Below are 22,403 nucleotides of genomic sequence, written 5' to 3'. Positions count from 1 at the left end.
TGCACATGACTTGGTTTGTGTAAGCATTTTCTTACTGCAAGGAGGTAAAATGTTTAATATCCTAATCGTAAAAAACATTACTAAGAAGTAGGTCTAATAAAAACACACACATACATATCCAAGTAAGCAAAGGGTGGAAAATGTAAGAGTAATTTGAGCTGTAAAGCTGTGGAAAACATAATTTGTGTATGCTTTTTTGACACTGCCACGGTTTCCATGCACATGAATGAACCTTGCTCCCTCAGTGCAGTCTCTCATCTTGCCACAAGAGGAAGACCTAGCCAGCATTTGTTACACCGTATGTTCAGATAACACACGTGAGTTATTAAACAATGCTAATAAGTACCTAAATCCAAGAGCAACATCACGTTAATATGCATATAGGTAAGTAGCCTTCAGTACAGTATTGAACTGCCATATTTTCACACATACATACACCCTACCTAAGGCTGCAGCATAAAGCCTGTAACCCTACTCTTAAAGTGCTCACACCATCCAACATCTATCTCTATTTCAGTACAAAATAAAACATATAATAATGTGTCCCTTTACACTATATAGTTTAAAGTAGGAGTTCTTAAACTGTGGTCTGTGGAGTAATGTTGTCCCACGAAATCCATTCAAGCGATCTGTGGTAAAATTGCAAGGTGCCAAGAATATCTGTACAGTGGTACCTCAGGTTAAGTACTTCGTTCTGGAGGTCCGTTCTTAACCTGAAACTGTTCTTAACCTGAAGCACCACTTTAGCTAATGGGGCCTCCCACTGCTGCTGTGCCGCCGGAGCACGATTTCTGTTCTCATCCTGAAGCAAAGTTCTTAACCTGAAGCACTATTTCTGGGTTAGTGGAGTCTGTAACCTGAAGCGTACGTAACCTGAAGCATATGTAACCCGAGGTACCACTATACACTCAGCCCTGCACTTTGCATGTTTTTCTTCTGACAACAATGGAGACTGAGGCTGTGTCGATCAGGCCAAATTATCAAACAAGCTTAAAAGACCCTAGTATGGGATCTATATTTTCATAATGTGACATTGGTTTTGATAATGATGGAGAAGTAAAACCAATGCAAGTTTACCATGATCTGTCAAGATCCCCCGCGGTTTTCAAGTGGTCTGTGGGGGAAATGGTTTGAGAACTGCTGGTCTAAAGGACTATATTCAACCACTGCAACTCTCTGGCTAGCCTGATGGAAAGGAAGCTATAAAAATATATCTATTTATAGTAAAGCAAACACGAAAGTCAGTTTTAAACGACTGCATGGAAAAAAATGGCATTTTCTTACTGTTATGCAATATTAAAATTGCTTGTGTGATTTAAAGATTTTGTAAGCATTCTGTTTCTTATTTACATAAAGATTGGCAACATAGACAGACAAAACAGTAGTAAGCAAGCATGGCATTTTAAGTTTCAGGGGTGTTTATTAAATACACTGTCAGATTTCTAATTCCATAACTTCAACCAGATGCTACTAAAGAACAAAGCTGTGTTACAACTTGGCATATTATCTTATATGTTAAATTTCCATTTGCACAAACTATAACTACTATGATATTATTGTAGTAATTTTTATTGGGGATATCCTTTATTCAGCACTTTGAGATGTAAAATTGCTTCAAGATGCTTTATAGGAAGCAATTTATAAATGAAATACTTAAATCATATTTTTGCCTGTTATTTTGTTTGTTTGTGTATGGAAAATTATTTTTTCCACATTTAAACTTGGCTGAACTTAAGATTTTGATTTTAAACATATCCTACGGAGGATTACCTCCCTTTATCCTATCCCGCTTGCTAGGGTTGCCACGTTTCCTATTTTTCCAAGACACACCCTCTTTTTAAGGAGTAAAATCTGAGACAAATTGCATTTATTTGCTTTGAATGGCTGCCTTTTTTTTTTTTTTTTGCTCTTCAAAATATGGCAACCCTAACACCTCCACCAACCACACAGAATCTTACCAATCAGCCCTAAAAGAGGTCAGAGAAAGAGATGGCTGTGGGATGTGGCGAACATAGTTAATATCTGTGTGCAGATGGGTAAATGTGGATAAATATGATCAATTATTTGTAAATTTTAGGGAGCAACTTCTGAGGTAGAGGAAAATGCCTGGGAGAAATTATTTCCTGAAATTCAGTACAAGAGGAAGTTTTCCTCCCTTACTGCTGTTTCCCCAGCTGGTCAGACAGTGACAACTTTTTCCATCTCTTACTAGTGCAGTCATGTTTCTAAAACCACATTTCAAAGATCTGCTCTGCTGCTTGGAGAGTATTTGAACCTGGCTGTCAATGAATACAAGTTGTATAATACTTTTGGGAGTGTTCTGAAGATTCTGGCTACACTTTTTGGATTTTTTTTTAATTCAAGGGCTATTCCAAGGTGGCTCATATTGAAAAGAAAATCCAGTTCCGTTCCGTTCAAAACAACTTGGTTTTATTTTCTTGTGCTAAATGTTGAATCTTTTTCACGCTTCCCACAGGACTCCACATATGACTTGAGGGTGATGTAGTCAACCCACAGCCTGTGTAGTCCATAATCAACCAAGTGCAGATAATGAAAATACAAACAGTTGGCAAAATATACATAGTGAAAAGCAAGCCTTGGTTTTTAAACTGTTGCCCATAGATAAAAGCGCAAAACTATAGGCTATCCATGTCTTAATGTCTCATCTGGAAAATAAGAACAGCCTATGTCTTTAGGGGCAGCAAGTGTCTATCAGGAGTTCCAGCATGATTTTCAGTTCTTTGCTTCAACAACGATGCAAGTGAAAGTGTTTCTAAGTAATCCTCCCCACAACAACAATATTACTTGAATAAAGACACCACCTCTTTCTGGCACCCATGACACTTCCCCAAATCCCTACATTTGGAGTTGAAAGCAATATATGTACCTCCATAACTGCATCTGCTTGAAGCTATTCATTAACACACTTCATTGAGCCAGATTCAACTAACTAATTCAACCAGATTAAATGAAACATTTGTGCTAACAGAAGCCAGCACAAATCCCACTATTGCAACTGGGGCTTCCATCCTCCCCCCTGCTCCCCACTAAATCAGCTCTGGAAGTCAGGAAAACCCTAAGAAAAGCACACAGTGAGTGGGGAGGGGGCAAGTTATCGTACTCTGTTGGGCAAGCAGATGTTTGTGCTGACAGAACTATTCTAATAGTGCAATGTTTAATTCCACCCATTAATTTTATTTTCTATTTTAAAACAATCAACTCTGAAGAGTCTCTCTGCCTCCGATTCTGAGCCCCTCGCTGCAGAAAAGCGTGCCTCGCTGGCTGTGGAGAGGAGGAGGAAGAGGAGTGGCCGCCGTTGGCCAATGCAATGCGGATGTGCGACGTCACATGCAGATGCTTGCACAGTGTGTGACATCACATTCACTACATGCAGGCATGTGTGTGTGACGTCACATGTCTGTGGGCAGAAACTCACAACCCTGAGGGAAAGATGGAAATCCTGTGACATACAAAGAATTCAGTGGATTTATCTCATGAATCTGAAGACCCTTTGCAATGGATGACAAAAGACCATGAAGTTGCTCCAAAGTCCCAAACTTTATATCAGAAAATATGCTATAATTTTAAAAACTTGCCATTGTAACATGACTAAAGCACTTTACTACAAATACAGCAGATTTATTACAAATTCATTACCACCCAGAGGTTATCCTGTACACAGGCATTTTTACAAAGGTGGTATCTAATGAACTGAAAAGAAATCCAAAGTATGTTCATGGACCACTAATTCCCCCTCTCTTGTAGTGGTTCTTCTTGTTAGTGCTGAGTAACTCACTATTTCACACTCTTTTGGCCTGGCATACAGCCTTCCCCCACCATCACTTGCCAGTGCAGACTGACTGAACCAACCCATTAAAAAAAATTCCAACCTAAATAAGCCTATTATCAGGAAGTTGTACTATGGGTTACACTTGCATATGACAACATTCTCATGAACTTAGGAGATGAGACAGTACAGGCTGTTTAATACATATTTTAATAATAACCTAGGTGTTATCAAATTCTTTACATTTTTTCTTGCCTGTTTAATCCCACACAGATAAGAGGCAGGAATTGTCTATTATATGCCTATAAAATGTGTTTACATGATATATATTTTAAAGGTTCGACTTGTGTTGCAAATGTTCTTGTAAGAAAGAATGCCCAAGGTTACAAATATATTACACAAGCATAGTTGTATACTTGACTTCTGCAAATGAAAAAAAATATCTACCGTAACTTTGGTAGTTAGTACAAATTAAAAACTAAGGTCAGCCACGGACTCCCAGTGACACCACAACATCCTGTTCTTTTGCTGAAGAGTTAAAAAAAAAGCCTTGTAACAAATTTCTATCATACCTACAATTTATACCTTTAAAAAAACAAAACAAAACCACACATTCTACTTGTGGCTATGTTCTTTTTGCGCAAGTACCCTTCTAAGCGATTTCGGTGAAATGAGGCAACCAGGATGCTCCCACCTTTCAGTGATTTTAGCCAATGAGTGAATTGGGAGCTGTGGCTGACAAGTGAGTTGTGCGGACACCAAGCAAAAGGGATTCATGGGATCCCAGAAGAGCTGCTGCTTTCCTTTTCCTGCTTCTTTCTCATTTTCTAGTCCTTGGAATCTCTGCAGTTTGCCTTTATCCCCCCCCCCCCCCAAACAACTGTGGTTAGGTACTTTCTAGAAGTTGTTTTTTGCAAATATGATTACACAGTAAGTACAGTGGTACCTCGGGTTACAGACGCTTCAGGTTACAGACTCCACTAACCCAGAAATAGTACCTCGAGTTAAGAACTTTGCTTCAGGATGAGAACAGAAATTGTGTGGCTGCGGTGCAGCAGCAGTGGGAGGCCCCATTAGCTAAAGTGGTGCTTCAGGTTAAGAACAGTTTCAGGTTAAGAACGGACCTCCAGAACGAATTAAGTTCTTAACCTGAGGTACCACTGTATGTTAAAGCATCCCCCCTGCAACGGCCAAGGCAAATTATGAAAACTTTGCAAAGAGTTATGTCTGCTGCTGAAGAAGAGTCAAAGGCTAAACACTCATTAAGAATTCACTATTACATTATTATGCAGTACGATGGTACACGTCTACTCAGAAGTTTGTCACTTTGTGCTTCATAGTGGTCACTCGCAGGAAAGTGGGTACAGGACTACATCCCAGGCCTTGGTATACGGTTGGCCTTAGGAGAAAGCACACTTCTTGTGCCTTTAACAGAGCTGTGGAAGGTAGAACTACAAGTTAAGCTTTTTTCTAATACAGAAATACAGTGGTGCCTCGCAAGACGAAAAGAATCCGTTCTGCGAGTCTCTTCGTCTTGTGTTTTTTTTCGTCTTGTGAAGCAAGCCCATTAGCAGCTTAGCGGATTAGCGCTATTAGCGGTTTAGCGGCTATTAAAGGCTTAAGGGATTAGCGGATTAGCTGCTAAAAGGCTATTAGCGGCTTAGCGGGCTTAGTGGATCAGCTGATAAGCGGCTTAGCGATCAGCTGTTAAGCAGCTTAGCGGCTTGGGAAAAAGGGGGGGAGGGGAAAAAACCCCCGCAGGAACTCGCAAGACATTTTCGTCTTGCGAAGCAAGCCCATAGCAAATTCGTTTTGCGAAGCACCTCCCAAACGGAAAACCCTTTCGTCTAGCGGGTTTTCCGTCTTGCGAGGCATTCGTCTTGCGGGGCACCACTGTATAATTATGGGGAAAGCTTCACCTGCTCACATACTTTCTGTCAAATACTTTGTGTGTATGGCCATTAAATTATTTTTAGACCCTCTACTACATCTTCAGAAGACGACACAAATTTGCGTGTTCAGACCCAGAGACCTCCCTCCTAAATAAAGACACATTTGACTCAAATTTTAGTTTTGGTTTTTGGCAGAATTTAGGCCACAACTTTATTGATTACAGAAAAGTGAGTGGTTGCAAAGGCTCTGGTTTGACTAGCTCACTACACCCTTGTAGGTAGCGCTGACCCAGAGCTCTATCATAGGTCAGCCAAGGGTGAACACCTGAGGAAGGTGAAAAGCCTGGGAGCAGACTCTATTCACTCCCCAGATGCTCCCCTGGACTCAGGCACGGGCTCAACCCCTTTTCGGGGGCTGGCCAAACCAAGTTGAGTCCCTGGATTCCTTTAACAGAATACTCTTCACATAGGGATGGCGGACCGTTCTCCCATCCCTATCATATGAACCAGTGCCTATGCACAACCTTACAAGTTGTGACGCATTGCTGCGCGGCAGGCGAAACCCAAATGACAATAGCCAATCAGCCAAGTGGGGAAATTCCTGCCGTACCTGTCCCAAAGACGGCATAGCAAGGTCAATCGCAAAAGGCCCTAAAAATAGGGAGAGGTGGGCGGGTGTTCTGATGTACAAGCCAAAAGAGGAAGCTCTGGGTCATGTGCATGGCTTTATATATGTACCTCGATCCATTTAGACTGCAGCCCAATTGGCCAGATTGAAACCCAGCATTGAGGGACCTACCAATCGGGTGTTGTGGCTATCCAATGGACCCACCCACAACCAAGAGGTCTGTCTCCAGATCTCACCGCAACACGTGCCCTCTTCTAGGAAGGACACGATTTGCATGACACAAAGCATATGCAAATTTTATTCAAATCTGTGTCCTCTTTTGCAAGTTGGTTAGAGGGCCACTAATTAGACTTTATCTCAAATTATATCATCACTTGCATTTGCTCCTCTCCTCATCTAAATCCATATGTACTGTACTCCACCCAAAGCAGAATACAGTCAGATTGGATTCCTTCAATTCCCTCTCAAGGTCCATGTTTTTTGGTGTACAGTATATGCATTTCCACATAACACATTTAAGTGCATACATAAACTACACCTTTTCAGTAACATGCTACTAAATAAACATGTTAATGGAAACAGCTCTTCTAATAGGGTTCCCATATTTGAAGCAGTGAAAATGTGAGACAGAAGCCTTTTTTGGCCAAAGTTTATGAGCTTTTTTAGGTTTGCCCAAAGCTGCTGAGCGTTTGGGGGCAACCCCCCCCCCAAAAAAACCAATTTTTGTGCTATTTTTATGGGAATTCGGAAAAAATGACACTGTCAATATGGGCTGCCATACATCTGGATTTTCCTGGACATTTTGCCTATTTCCGCTGACTACTGACTGCAGTATTTTGGATATGTCCGGATATGTCCGGGAAATTCCATGAACACAGTCCAAGCCACAGACTTCAGCATGGTAAGTATGGTTGCCCAGATTTTATAAAGCCTTATGCATCTTTGATCACATTTTGCAGTCAAAGGGGAAGAAGGTTTGAACAGTGAAGATATTGTTATTTATACAGCAACACCTATAAAACTATAAATGAAACTTTACTGTTATAAGCACTGACCTGCCTTGTTCTAATAATCTGTATCTGACACAGGGCAGCTTGCTCTGCTACAGGAAGGATATTGCACTCTTGGAAAAACTGACCATCAAGCCTTTATGAAAGGTGATGTAAGTAAATCACGATCAAAGCTGATGCTTTTGTAAGATATTGCATTTAAGGTCACAAAGCCTCCTCCCAATGACTAGTAGTCTTGGCTGGTGTAACTGAAACTCTTCATGTCCTCTTTTTTTCCTGTGTTTCTCTCTGACATTTGTTTACAAGCTGGAGAGTTGTGCAAGCCTAGGTCATGCAGTACATCCACAGAGTCTTATTTAAAAAGCCTCTTGTAAATCTAACTTTAGCATTCACAGATTTCACAAGACAATGAGCTTTTCAAAATACTGACTCTAAAGGTACAATCCCATGCTCTCGTGTGAGTTAGGCCCTATTGAATTAAGAGAGGCTAACAGCACAATCCTATACATGTCTACTCTACTGAAAGGTACAACTGAATTCAACGTTACTTATTCCCAAATAGGTGGGTATAGGACTGTAATTTAATTGGCTACGTGTTTTGCTTGCTCAAGAAAAAAACCATGCCACATTTTCTAGAATAAAAGTTCAGTAATCATGCTGGAGAGAGCTAACCTAAAAAAAATGAAAGGTCATATACCATAAGATAAAGCATGCAAAACTTTATATGAGCTATTAAATGTACAGAAGCATGTACAGATCATAAAGGTATGTTGCACTTTAACTTCCCTAGGAATACACAGCGGAAAATGCTCACAACAAACTTTTAAAAGTTTTTATTACTAAATCTGAGGTATATGCAGTTTTTAATAGTTTTGTTTAACATTTATAAAAAGTCTGTATATTGCAGTTTAATTTATGTTACTTATGACAAAAGGAAAGGCAAAGAAGCTGCAAATATAAGTACTTCTCTTTTTCTTTAGATGCTGTAACACAGCTGGTTTGGATAGCAAATGGAAATAAGTTAAGCAGAATGAAACTTCTGCAATTAGTTCATTAGGTCACATACATCTTTTCCATCATTCCAGCGAAATCAGTGAAATAGGGTGGTACACAGAAAATACTTGTTTAAAGGTTTTAGAAAGAAGGACAAGAACATGTTGATTGAACTAAGTAACGTCCTAGTAGAAAAGCACCTCTGCACTATAGCTGCCACATATTCTGCTGCAGCATGGGTGATTATATCCTGCGTGGGTGGCCATTGTACTCAAGGTTTAAAGCAGGAGAAGGATTCTAGGCCAAAACCTAGGCATAATATACAGCACAGCAAAATAAAGACTCCCCCGAGTGATTTGCACAACCTACTGTGGATCCATAGGACAATCATAGGCCAGCTTTTTGTAAAATAAGTTCTGTGGCACTTACTCTCATGTACGTCTGCAAAAGAACAAGCCTTCGTGCTGGTAATGTCAACAGTTTATCTCCAAGAGTTTTGACCTAAATAATCTATGCAATGGGCTATGTAGCTGGCATTGTTTGGCACGTATTAATTTATTTACATTTATATCCCACTTTTCTTCCATCATGGAACACAATGTGGCATATGTAAGGTGGCTCCCAGGTGTTCTTTCATCCCAGAACTGACCAGACCCAGCCCAGGTTAGCTTCAGCAAAGTAATAGTCCTATGTGCCTTCAGATCATATCTCCACACACTGGAGTAGTTTTTTATTTAATCCATTCTAAGTGGCTCTTTACTTTTTTGGCAAATATTGCTGATTTTTAAACTTTCTTCTTCCTTATTTGTTGTACACACAATGCCATTCTCTTAAAACTAATACTAGGTTTATTTGTTTTGCCCAAATAAAAGGGAGGCAAGTCTATGTAGTTAGTATAAGCCAAACATGGCTGTGCAAAACAGTGTGTCATTCCAACAAAAGGTTTGTCAAGAACACTGAAAGCAAAAAGAGAAACAACTCCCTGGAAACCGGTCTGTGTTTGCCCGCCAAGTTTCAGCTGAGAGGAACTTAGCACAACTGATGCAAACTCTTCTAAAGACACAGTCAGGCACAGAAAGACAAAATTTTAGCTGAGCTGTGTCTGATGTTTAACTGCTTTGCATGCGGGCAGTTTACTGTCCAACTACTGCCAAAATCAGTTGAAGTATGTAGCAATCCCTTTCCTCTCTCCAGCACGAAACGTTACTTGCTAAAGATAAACCACAAAAGACCATGTTTGGATAAAACATATTTTAGCTTGTGGAAGAAAGTTTAAGAGAGGGAGGAGGGATGGGCAAAATCCTTCTGTAGTTCAGCATATGAGAAGCACCAGTATTTTTTTTAAGCCACCTTTCCCCCACCCCAAAAGAAACAATGGACTAATTCGTATGGAGATGGTGAATCTGGGCCTGGACCACTGCAGGTGGGGGCTGGTATGAGGGGGAGAGTAAAGCTCTCCAGTTAGAAAACTGGACGTCAGGGGAAAAGATTCTAGGACGATCATTTTCTATCTGCATATATCTACAAACACAGGCTCGCCATCTCAGTGAGAACTATATCTCCCAGAAGATATGACACCATTTCCACCTGGTGGAACGAAGTGAGGTAGAGCAGGAATGGATTAAGCAGGGAAAGATCCCAGGCGCGATGGCGGAGGGTGAGGGGATGTCTGCCTAACATCCCTATCTAGCACAACTGCCAAACTTCCCAGAAAGCAACTCGAGGAAGCGAGAGCCAAACAAGCCTTTGCAGAGCAAATGAACATCTGGCCAAGTGGGGGCCGAAGGGAAGACAAAGGAAGCTCTTCTGCAAAGACCACGAAACTTTCCAAGGTGCCTCGGGGCAGGCATCCTTCTCGCTCTCGTTCCTCAGTTTGCGCGTTGTTGTTTTATCCCCACGACACGGCTTGAGAATCCAGCGCCTCCTCCCCGCCATCTCTCCTTCAGCCCACACCCCAGCCCACTCCGCCTCTTGGTCGCTACTCACTCCAAGCAGACACACTTTCAGCTCTCGTATCGCCATCATCTGCTTGGGGCTAGGCGGCTTCGCATCCTTCGGAGGAGCCAATCTCCCTCGCGCTACCCACTTGCACCGAGCAAGGAAAGCAGCTGCGGCTATTTCTGGGCAGCCCCAGCCCTCAGCCGCCACCGGTCACATGAGCGCAGCCCCGGAGGCTCCAGCTCCTCCTCGCGTCTTTTTGGTGCTTTCCTCACCCAAACCCAACACGTACAAAATATCTGCGCTTCAGCATATTTCAGGAGACGCGGTTTCCATTCTTGGGTCTGTGCTGCTGTTGCTGCTGCTGCATTTCCAGACAGGCAAGTTAAAGAGACAAACTCTTCTGCGGCTCACAATAGCAATCTGGAGTTCCCGCCCATTTTTCTCCTCGCACATTCTTCTGGGGAAATTGTTCGATATCCAAAAGGAACAGCAAGAGGCAATGCTCCAAAGGAAGGGGAGGAGGAGAAGGAGGAGGTGAACATAATCTTTTGGGGGAAACGTTTCAAGTAAAAAAATAAAATCTTAATTCCAAAAAAGTACAACTAAAAGGGCTTGACACATTCAATAAATGCTCATTTATCAGAATTCCACTCAGTCGTGCGTGGGTTAACAAACTTGAAAAGTAATAATCTGTTTTTAAAAGCTTCGCTCCCAAAAAAAAAAGTGTAACCAGAAATGTCATTGATATATCACTCATGATATAACAGGATTTATTCACAGAAGAAACTGAAAATAATATCTTAGTTAGTCAGGACACTCTAACTGAGCAAGACCTGTCAAGCCCTACTGATTAACTGACATATAATATTATAATCTGCGCCATAGCCAGGAATGATAATAATAATAATAATCAAATTCTGCACTGGTAAACTAAAAAGGGAAACTGGATTCTTTGATGTGTACAAGTACTTATTTGCATAATATAGTCTACCACCCCTAGAGATGTCATTAGAAACCTAGCCCTGCCTCAAAGGAATGAGCAATGATTATGGGAAAAAATTCTATGCATACCAGATCTTTCCAGAATCACAGAGCGCTTTCAGACTTGCTATTTTGCCTGTGGGATTTAATCACATATAGCAAATCCAGGTTGTGCAATTAAAATGGATTTGGCTCTTATACAACAAACTCACTTAAGAAAACAAAAACAAAATAGACTTTGCAGTAAGAAAAGTGACAGAAAAATGCATTGTGACTTGTCATAATATAACTTCTACACAAACAGATTAATAAACAACATGCATCCTATAATCCATACACACACTGTGTGCAAACAAATCAAGATGAATGAGCAATAAAAAGGTTGTCAGGAAGTGTCTACAGACAGAAATTCAGCCTAAATACAGTTGTTGTTTTTCAGTCCATATTCAGGTAGGTATCTATTAGTACTGTATATATCACATAGTAATTTTAGAGTGTAGTAGCCTGGAGGGCGAGGAAGGCTTTAGATGGGCAAAGAGTCAGCCCTAGTATTTTACCACTGTAAAATTATGGTTATGTTGTCCAGAATTTCATACCAGAAAAAAACTTGCTAGCCCAAGTGAGGACTCCTTGCAATAAAATGCATTGATTGACATAGCCTGTAACTTTCTGTCACAGAAGTGAATTGGCTTAAAGTAAAGCCAAAATAGTAAAGCCAGTGCTTTATATCATGAATTTCAATGGGATCCGCTGAGTTCCGTGCGATAAAGCAAACAGGCTGCAAATGGGATGAACAGATCAAATAAACACCCCATAATATGCATGCGATGACCTAAAAGGCCACAACAATAAATTTCAGTGGAGACATAAATTTCTCCAGTGATGTGGTTCCTTTTCCTGCCAAGGTAAATATAATAATAAAAAAATAGTTTAGTTAGTCTAAAGGGTTTCTTGTTGAAAGGGAAAAACTAACATTTATCTGCATGTATTAAGGAAGTGGACAGGAAAGAAAAAGATATAGAGATGGGTAAATCTGTAGATCAACGTCTTACACACCCCCTCAGTGTCCACAGACTTAAGGCAGATAATCAGTGAAAGTTGTTATAGATTTGTGGGGGAGGACCCAAAGCCTAGAAATTAATAAATGGTAATATTTTAACTAACTGGGATATGAAAGGAGAAATATCCGCTGCAGAGGAATTTCTGGGCTAGCCTATGCAAACCGACCTGGCCAAGCTAGGGCCTTTAAGAAGAAGAGTTTGAATTTGATATCCCACTTTATCACTACCCTAAGGAGCTAACATTCTCCTTTCCCTTCCTCCCCCACAATAAACACTGTGAGGTGAGTGAGGCTGACAGGCCTCAAAGAAGTGTGACTAGCCCAAGGTCACCCAGCAGCTGCATGTGGAGGAGCGGGGAAGCGAACCCGGTTCACCAGATTATGACACTACCGCTCTGAACCGCTACACCAAACAATACAGGGCCATTGAGAGCCATTGGCAATGCAAGAGAACTGTCCTTTCCCCCTACGCTGACATGTGATTTGGAAAGTTGTCAGGGTAACTGGACGTGATGTCACAGGAAGTTTGGGGCCATTGGCATGACTGAGAATAAGCTTTGGGATAGCTGAGGAAAAGGCCAGATCCATCTTGGGCAGGCTGGCTGAAGGCAGGCTGGGAGAAATGCCTTGGGCTCCACTGCTGCACTGCTGTGGGGAATAGGCTCCTCTTGAGATGCCTGTTCTGTAAGATCTGTACACCCTCCATCTACATGCAGGTATAAATATATGAATCATAAATCTTAAAACTACGACAGCCTCCAATGTGCCTTCCATTCTCCAAAGGGGCAGAGACCCCAGTTGAGGGCCAAGACTCCTGGAATCCCATGCATGGCTCAGCAGGGATAGGGGTGGCCTCTAACACTACTTACATCTCACTATAGTAGAAATATAAAATGGTTGGCACTTTGTTTTTGTCCAAGGCCATCTCCATGAGCTGTGCCAATCAGGAGTAGAGTTTCTAACTTGAACTTCTAGGGCCTGTGTCAAGAAAGTATTGTCACAAGATGTATTATCGACAGCAAAATGTTCACAATTATATTAGGCAGGGATTCAGGCTCAATTAAGTTGCACATCTCATCCTCACAACTCACACACCTCCACTGCTATCAAGCCCCAACAGATACAATACACATACGTAAAAGTAGCCTATAGTAAGCCAGAATGGGTTGCAGTAAGGTATAGAAAAAGCAAATATATATGCCAGCACAACACTGCACCAGATCTCATTGTACTTTCTTATAAATACCTGCCACAAAACAATAAATCTTCCTATACAGTCATGACCCAGAACTTGTTCCTGAGTACTTTTCAACTTATTTAATTATTACCCTAAAATAGCTAGTTTGTGAACTGTAGTCTCATTCATGTAAAAGTAATTAAGTGTACTAACCAGTTTTAAATAGGCTGAAATGTTTTAAGGACTAAAGCACTCATAAAGCACACTACAAATATTTTGTGCAAGATTCAATCTGTTAAACAAATGTGATTATCACGAAAGCCAAGGTCAAACAAGGTAAGGAGGAAATATAAGGACAATCTTCTCTGTTTATCTACCAACTCACACAAAGAAAAAGTTACAGACGTGTCCTTCAAGCTGCCTCTGACCCATTCTATTCCAGGAACCACCATAATTGTTTGTCTGCATTCAAAGAGCTGTGGTCAGGGAAACATTTCTGGGGAATTTGTCATATTTTAGTATGTTTAAAACTGCAGAAAAACAACTCTGATGATACTTGCCTTCTCTCCCTCCCCCTTTTGTAGCAGCTTGGTTGATCAGCAACTTTTGTGTTGTTTTCCTTTTGTGATGTTGTGATTTTTTCCCCTTCTATAAATAAATTAAGAGAAACTAAAAAAGAATAAGAATGGAGAAAGCACTGCTTAGTGGTAGAGTGCATGCCTTGCATGCGTGTAGAAGGTCCCAATTCAATCCATTGCACCTTCAACCCAAAAGACCTGTGGTAGCAGTGGTCTGAAAGCAGGAGTCTGAGACACTCCAGTTACAGTGCACAATACTGGACTAAACAAGCCAAAGTTATGAGTGGTATGAAGAAAGGTAACAAATTAATTTTGTGCGTTCAGGTCCTGCTTCTGGACTTCCCAGAGGCCTCTGGTTGGCCACTGTGATAACAAGATTTTGGACTAGATGGGACATTGGCTTAATCCAGCCGGCCAGTCTTATGTTCTCATTAATTCATTTAACAAAAACCAGTTGTGCAGAATGACCCATGTCTATTCTTGTGCTGACTTCCATTAAAATTACTCTGCTCTTTCATCTGATCTGCTTCTTTTAACTAATCCCATTAGCTGTGCAACTGTTGCTAAGTATAATTACTAAATGACTGTACCACCTCAGAATGCATACAAGGGATGGCATATTTAAAAGCATTACATATAAACAGGGTTGTTGGTTAGGCTGTGGACCATGGGACCTAAGCACTCAGTAATTTGCATTGGGCCCCCAATCTCCTGTCCTGTCTTCTCCCCGTTGCCTTAAAAAAACCCAAAACTATGCTAACAGGGTGGCTGGTTGCAGCGTAAATGAGACCCCAGCCACCCATCATCTTAATCTGCCCAAAGACAAATTTCCTTGATGTTCCTTTCCCTCAAGTCTTTTAAGTACCTAGCAATGCCCCTGCACATAAAAATCCCCATCCATCAGTTGGCTCTACATACAGTTCAAGTGCAAGCATGCTTGAGCTTGGCTTCTGACTTAAGTCTAATCTTACTGTTGTGTTAAACAACACCCCAATTTCCACCAGTTGGAGATTGGCTGCACGAGATCCCAGGGGTTCCAGGCGCTCTTCAAGAAATATGGTTCATTGCACACATATTTACACCTGGGTCTACTTTGGAGAGAGTTCAGAGCATTACATCTAAAGAGGATATTTTTCTCTACAGCAGTGCAGCACTGGAGTTCAAGGCATCCTGCATATCATCTCCATGCCTGTGTCCCAGCCTGCCAGGATGGTTCTGGCCTTCAAGGCACCTCGTCAGAACCTTCTGCCTAGTTGATGGTTTCAACTGATGGGTTAATGACTTGCTTCTAGGAGCTTTTGCCATTCTTAATGACTTCTATTCCAGGTGAGCCCCTGGCCTGGAAAAGCTTCACCTGTATTTTCCCCTAGTCTAACATCTGTCCTTCAATATCCCAAATATTATCTGAAGTCTATCATTTATTAATTTATAATATTCACTAATTCTAGCAGTTATGGATGCCCTTGTAGCCCCATACTCTGTTACCCCAGATTTGTAACAGTAAGTTGCTGAAGGGTCAGAATAGTACTGTAACGAAATAACTGTGTAAATTGGATGGGATGATTGGTTTGGGCACTGTAGCTTTCCAATACATCTGTAGTTTAATTTGCCTTAATTGCTGATTTTACTCATTAGCCACTTTGTTTTCTTTTGAAGATCAAATCGAGTAGAGCTTTGTAAAATAAATAAATAAAAATAATATTTGGGGTATGAAGTAGACTTACTTTACAGTGAAAGATGACATAGCTGTCAATTTTTCCCTTTTCTTGCGAGGAATCCTATTCGGAATAAGGGAATTTCCCTTAAAAAAAGGGAAACGTTGACAGCTACGAAGAGGAATGGAAGAATACCTTTATATGTTTGTATCAAAATTTAACAGCAAGTGTTATGCTATGTAGATTACCATATTTTTTGCTCTATAAGACTCACTTTTTCCCTCCTAAAAAGTAAGGGGAAATGTGTGTGTGTCTTATGGAGGGAATGCAGGCTGCGCAGCTATCCCAGAAGCCAGAACAGCAAGAGGGATTGCTGCTTTCATTGCGCAGCGATCCCTCTTGCTGTTCTGGCTTCTGAGATTCAGAATATATTTTTTCTTGTTTTCCTCCTCCAAAAACTAGGTGCGTCTTGTGGTCTGGTGCATCTTATAGAGCGAAAAATACGGTATACTAATACCAGTGTTTTTTTGGGTGTGTTTTATTGAAATACTGATGATTTAACTCAACAGCACCAGAAATCTCTTAAAATAATTTTGTCAGGAGAGTATTTTAATGTGGCTTCAACAGTTGTGCATCAACAGTCTTATTTCTTGCACAGGAGACAGCTGGGGGGAAAAGCAGCCACAAGTCTTCCTTTCAGTCCCTTTACTTTACATTGCAAAGTATGAAAAGGGAATTAAATTAACTCCAAAGACTTATTGTCATGTAAACAGACTTGTATTGTGCCCAATGCCAAAGAGAGATAACAAGTTTCTTTTATAGACAGCCAGTTCATATACTGCCAAATCGGCATGAGCATGATGAGTACCGCCTGCCAACTGGAAATTCAGATTCAAACTGGCTTTAAAATGCTCAGTTTGTAGAAGTGTTTCATAAGTGCATTCTGCAGAAGCAAATGGATGATAAATATTTCAATAATCATTATCTAAGAGCAATATTTCAAACAATTTTTAATGTACTTAAGTAAACCAAACTTCTTCCTTGGTCAATAAAATCATACTATTAATTACATTTGATCATTGTTGTCTGCCATATGTTGTCCCCCACAACAACAAAAAATACAATAACCAGAGGTTATCCATCAAAGTTCCATATTCACAGTGCAATTCTATGAAATGTAGTTCTGAGTATAAATCAGAAGTATAGCGTATAGATCAGAGTTCAGGAAGAACACCAGAGGTTTAATACTGCAGACTCACAACATAATCCAGTACTACGCATTATGTTACAGAATTTAACAGACTATGTGCTTCAGTATATGCCTTTTATTGTGTGTCTAATATACAACTTCTATTCTAAAATACATTTTATTTCCAGATTATATTATAGCAGAGTATTATCACAGACTGTAAGCATGCAAGCTGGTATCAGCAGCAGTTTCATGAGCAAAATGAACACTGCAAAATGACCACAGAAATATCTACAAGTAATGATAATATTTCAGTCTCACTGATGCAAAGATAGAGAAATCTCCATGTTTGCAAAATATTGCCCCAGTGCAACATGTGAAATGGACTCTTAGTTTGCTATTTCAGCCTAAGTATTCTATGCAGTACCTCCTGGCATCACCATCTGCTGTCATTAAAATTTCTCAGAGGAATTAAAAGGCTAGTGATTGCTAAATAATTTATCAACCACGGGAACACACTTTTTATGTACTGAATGTCACTAACATTAGATGAAGCAAAATACTTTAGTCTTTCCTGGATCACTGTCTTGCAATTAATTTTGTGCAGTTTCATCAGTCATGGAAATGGAGTGATTTTTTTCCTCTTGTTTCAAACAAGGAGTTTAATTCAAAGAGACACACACATTTCCTTCCTCAAATATACTTTTTAATAAAGTTAGCAAAATATGGGACTATTAAATACCCACTAAAATCTTGGTAAAAATTATTTTGGATGTAATGTCGGAATGTAATGTTAGATCAATTCAAGCTGGATACATTTTGTACAGGTGATAGAAGGGCTGAATTACTCAAGTTTCTTGATTTATACATGTTCTTGTGCATGGATTTGTTGCACTGCAACATCAGTTGGGAACCAGACTATTATGGATAAAACTGTCAGAAACTCCCACAGTGGCTGGATAAAGCAGCATTATAAACAACTTCTTTATAGGTTGCCCATGGTAAGAATCTTCTCCAGGCAAGCAGTCAGAAAGCTTTATCTAACTTTTGTGTGACGACAATGACACTTCCCTCATCTAACAGCAGTGGGCCCGTTTATATAGCCCAGTCTTGGAGACTAATAGAAAATGCGTTCCTCAATGCTCTATGTGTTTTCCAGTGGAGAAAACTGGTGATCCTGATGAAGCCCTGATCTCAATATGGAATTGCAAGATGAAACAGTTGCTCCTGAGCATCCTCTCCAGTGTTTTGGAGCCTGAGCAACTCCTCCTTGATCGTAATGATGATTCTCATTATAGAAATATGCAGGGCCCACTGATTATATAACCACATTTGCAGAACAGCCGGGGGTGGCAAATGCTAGGAAAATCAATACATATATATATAATTAGAGAATTCACTACCTGCAGTGTATGTAGATTGTCTGTGAAGCTTTTTGTTGTTGTTGCAGCATTTCACCAATTCCAACTTTGTATGGGACATTTTGACAGACCTGAAACTTGGCAAATCTTTATCATCTGTCCTCACAAGACACCTGTTGTAAGGAAAAAAAGAGACTCCATTTTGAGGTAATCATGGACGGAACTCAAGCTTATGACAAGAAGAAGGGGCAATTGGCACATGCTCTGCCTATCAGACCAATGGGAAATATATGAGCTCAAGAAGGCAGTATAACAGCTTTTATTTAGATGAGTGGTCTTTTATCTATTTGCCCTTGAAGAAGAGCATTTGGCATTGGGGATTGATGAGGAATTCCACACATCTGCCTCCCTGCTTGCAAGGCTAATTGCCCCATTGCACTATTGTATAGGTGTAAAGATCTCCCCTGATTAACATTAGGGTCCAGCCTTTTTAGTTTTAATAGCTTTCCAGGTTGCTAGATGCTGCACCTTTCTGTACTTGAATGGGAAATAAAATTATGCTTTGATTGATCAATTCTGGTGTCTGTTTGGCCTCCCTTGTTGGTGCTATTGAGTAAAATGGGACTCTACTGACAGCGGACACTGGGTGGGTATTTTCCTCACAACATAGCCAACACACAAAAGCTTCACTGCAGCTTCCTACCAGTTGGTAAAGTGGTGAAGAAGGTAAAACAAAACTGTCAAACTAGTTTTTTCTCTCTACATAGAACTTGTGCAAACAACAATTCAACTGCATGAACGCATACATTTAGCAACTATACACTGCATGTTTACTGATTAGTCATTGTACATGTTTTGTATCAAAAGCCTCCCATAAATAGGGGCACATTCTTTTCTTGCTTGCTGAGACACACAGTATTAGAGATATCTAAAACAGTTGCTACATGGTGAATTAAAAAATTGAGAATATTTTGGAAAATAAGATCATCTAAGTGTAATTTATAGCCAGAGTTTGGAAAGAGCTGAAATTAAGCTTTTCACCTGATTAAGGAAACTAATCATAAGAGTTATGATTGCGATCAATCAAGTAAATCTGCACACATTTACATTTTGTTCACTAATTTTAAAAAGCAGTATAAAAATTTAAAAATAATACGGTATAATAAAATCATTAAAAACTGTTCTTAGTGCTTGCTATGACATGCATGCATAATCTATCTTTAAAAAAGGCATTCCATTCCATTTCCTATCCAAATTTTTAGTAAATGTATTTTAAAAGGCTACATTTAAGAAACACTGCTGCTACATATGCAGGAGGACCTATTTAAATCAATCAACCACTTTAAAAATCAATTAATATAGCTGAATAATTAGTTGGTCTAGAAAAAGAGAATGAAGACAAATGGACAGCAATAGCCATTTAGGATTTGGTGCAGTAGCTCAACCTGAAATTCTGCTGAAGGTAGCTGGTAATCCCTGTAAAATAATTCAGCAATTGATGGCTAGCATGAGCTGTTACATTTATGTTGCTTGGACATACCACTAAAGCCCATTTAGCCAGGGTCGGGGCCATCCCAAACAATTAGTGCTTTAGGTTCAGGTGTACAGTGTACCTAATGTTTTAACAGTACCTCTTACAGGTACACTCATCAGGGGGCATTACTGCAACTATTAGTGTGTGGGAAATCAATATTTGCCTCAGGGTAATATATAATGTGTGTTAAGTGAGAGAGGGAACTTAGGTATATCTATTGTGAGTGACTAGAGCCTTTGTTTTTAGTAATTCATTCTGCTTTTCTTATTGGTACCCAAGGAACAGCTCATTGTCATGGTGAGATTGTGACATCTCCTTGTACAGAGGCTAACAAGAGATATATAGCAGCCAATCATTTATCTTTGTCCTCCTACTCTACTCCATGCTACTTTCCTTAACCTTCAAGTAAACAGAGCTATGAAAGGTAGGACTTCTTTTTATTTTCAACAGTCATTCTTTACACTCCTTTCCCCTTTTTTCCATTCCAAGTGTATAGAGCCCTCAAATGGCCGACATGCCTTAACATGCTTGAAATAAATATCCTAAAATGCAAGTCTTTCATCTGAGTTCTGATCATGCTTATGCCTTCAAAAATAATGGTTCAAGTTCAACACAAAGTTAAGCTGAATAAAATATATTGCAATAAATGGGCTTAAGCATGCTTAACTGTGTTGGGTTGTGAGCAGCATATTTTCAAAGTCACTCATTTCAGATGTTTCATTTTTAAAAATTGCTTGATACACACACATACTGTCCAACCAATTGCATAGTACGTCGACTGAAAATTGTACAATAAAAATCTATTTCCCCTTTTGGGGGAAAAATCAGATTCCACAATGCAATTCCCAAAATTATTTCTGTCCCATTGAAGATGTTGTAATTTATGAAAAGGCATTAAAAAGATTATAAATAGTAGTATCTATGAAAAGAGATAGGCGTTGCCATTACACATATAGTTGAAAGTTTTTAAAAATTAATCTCAAAACACTGATGTAGGATTGATACTTTTCAATTAAATTTTCATCTCCTGTCTCATAGAAATGCATTACTATTATTAACACAATAAAACTTTCAAGTTACTTTGCCTAGGAAGCACATATCTCTTTATTTGCAGAGTTCTTCAGTCATGCTAAAATCAAGCTGCAATCCATACCCCCAACAATGGGTGCAGGGTTGGGGGGACAGATTGAGCAGAGGTGTCTCTCCATCCAGCCCTGCTGGCTTTCTGCCCATGGAGTGACACTAGCATTACTTGGCTAAAATACAAAGGTCCCTGTTCTGAAATAGCAGTGGCAGACCTTGGGGTCTCAAGATGTCCGTGGTGCCCTGTGCAACATCAAAATTAAGCACTCTCTTGCCTTCCATTCTACGTAATAGTTGTGATGCTCCTAATGGTCTGCACCCCACCTGCCTCTGGCAACAGCACACACACACCCAGTCTGAAAACCAGGTGTTCTGGATCCGCTGAGCCAGTCCACTTGATGGCACTGGGGCCGATTGTTATTTCCCTGCCCTCTGCCTTCCACCCTGTGTGAGCAATAAGGCTAGAGATGCAACTGTTGCTCTATTGTTCTCTCACATTGCACTGCTGCCCAGCTAGTGTTTGGATTGTCCTGCAAGCATGTTTTCAGTACCTCAGTCCCTCCCCTGAAAATGTAATGTAAGGGAAATGTATGCTGCCAAGTAGTTATTTGTTTAGAACCTTCATAAACATTCCAATCAAAGTAACTTTGATTTTGTATGAACATAAAATAAAACTACACAGTTACTGCAATGCTGCATGTGTCTACTCAGAAGTAAACTCTACTGAATTTGATGGGACTTTCTCCCAGGTAAGCATGCACAGAACCGTGCAGCCCGAGTACATTTTATTTATTTATTTTTCTAATATATGTCCATTCAATTACATTTGGAAAAAGAGATACAGCATTTATACAACATGTGAAGAAGCTAATATGAGGTACATTTAGTAAAGAAAACTAAAAAAATATGTCATATATGTGTGCTAAATCATATCTCCATTGATTTAGGACAGCAGAAATTTGTCCAGTAAAATGTTTATAGAAAAAACTGTCATTGGTCACAAGAGAATGATTTGAATGTCATAAAGTTGGTGCTATCTTTGAAATCTTTATTAACAGCCTGTGCTACTGCACTGTATGCTTGACTATACATGTAATGGTTAAAGTTAATCCATACAGCTGCTAATCACATTTGACAGAAAATTTAATATGCCATAGTGCATATGAACAGAAACATGAACTCTACTAAACTCGTAACTACTGAATCTTTGGCAGCTAGGTAATCACCCATTTTTCTCCAGCATTCTCCATCAACAACAATATAGCATCCAGATAAAAAAATGCTGCTTATTATCAGTATTTTATATGGGCTCAACCTCCTATACATGACATTCCTTCTAGTTCAATCACAAATGCCTGAGATCAAAAATTACTGCAGCTACAAAGGCCAACAAGTCACAATATTATGTGCCAGGCCTATGCAGGCCATTCAGATAATATATTTCCATAATAGCTAGTTGATTGTCTGTAATATTGAAATTTTAAATGTTTTTTCCTTATTTATTATTAAAAACTTATTTGACTTTATGATATAG

At 39.8% G+C, this 22,403-nt stretch overlaps 2 protein-coding genes across 4 annotated transcripts in view; one reads left to right on the top strand and one right to left on the bottom strand.

The window, feature by feature from the left end:
• Window positions 1–11,459, bottom strand: part of RAB31 (RAB31, member RAS oncogene family) — a 42,403-nt gene extending 30,944 nt beyond the window's left edge. Inside the window, exon 1 of one of the 2 annotated variants that reach the window (XM_083450245.1) lies at window positions 10,297–11,459. In XM_083450245.1, the coding sequence (XP_083306371.1) occupies window positions 10,297–10,335 (39 nt within the window). In that variant the 5' untranslated portion in view covers window positions 10,336–11,459. The remainder of the gene's footprint in view (window positions 1–10,296) is intronic. The other variant, XM_083450246.1, reaches the window with a different exon arrangement.
• Window positions 11,460–20,104: 8,645 nt separating this feature from the next.
• The window catches only part of PPP4R1 (protein phosphatase 4 regulatory subunit 1), a 39,595-nt gene continuing 37,296 nt past the window's right edge, over window positions 20,105–22,403 (top strand). The window contains exon 1 of one of the 2 annotated variants that reach the window (XM_083450110.1): window positions 20,105–20,210. The gene's annotated coding sequence lies outside the window, so the exon portion shown is untranslated. The remainder of the gene's footprint in view (window positions 20,211–22,403) is intronic. The other variant, XM_083450115.1, reaches the window with a different exon arrangement.

The sequence above is a fragment of the Podarcis tiliguerta genome (genome assembly GCF_965153285.1).
Source record: "Podarcis tiliguerta genome assembly, chromosome: 7".
NCBI lineage: Eukaryota > Metazoa > Chordata > Lepidosauria > Squamata > Lacertidae > Podarcis > Podarcis tiliguerta.
This window is presented reverse-complemented; position numbering and strand designations above follow the sequence as displayed.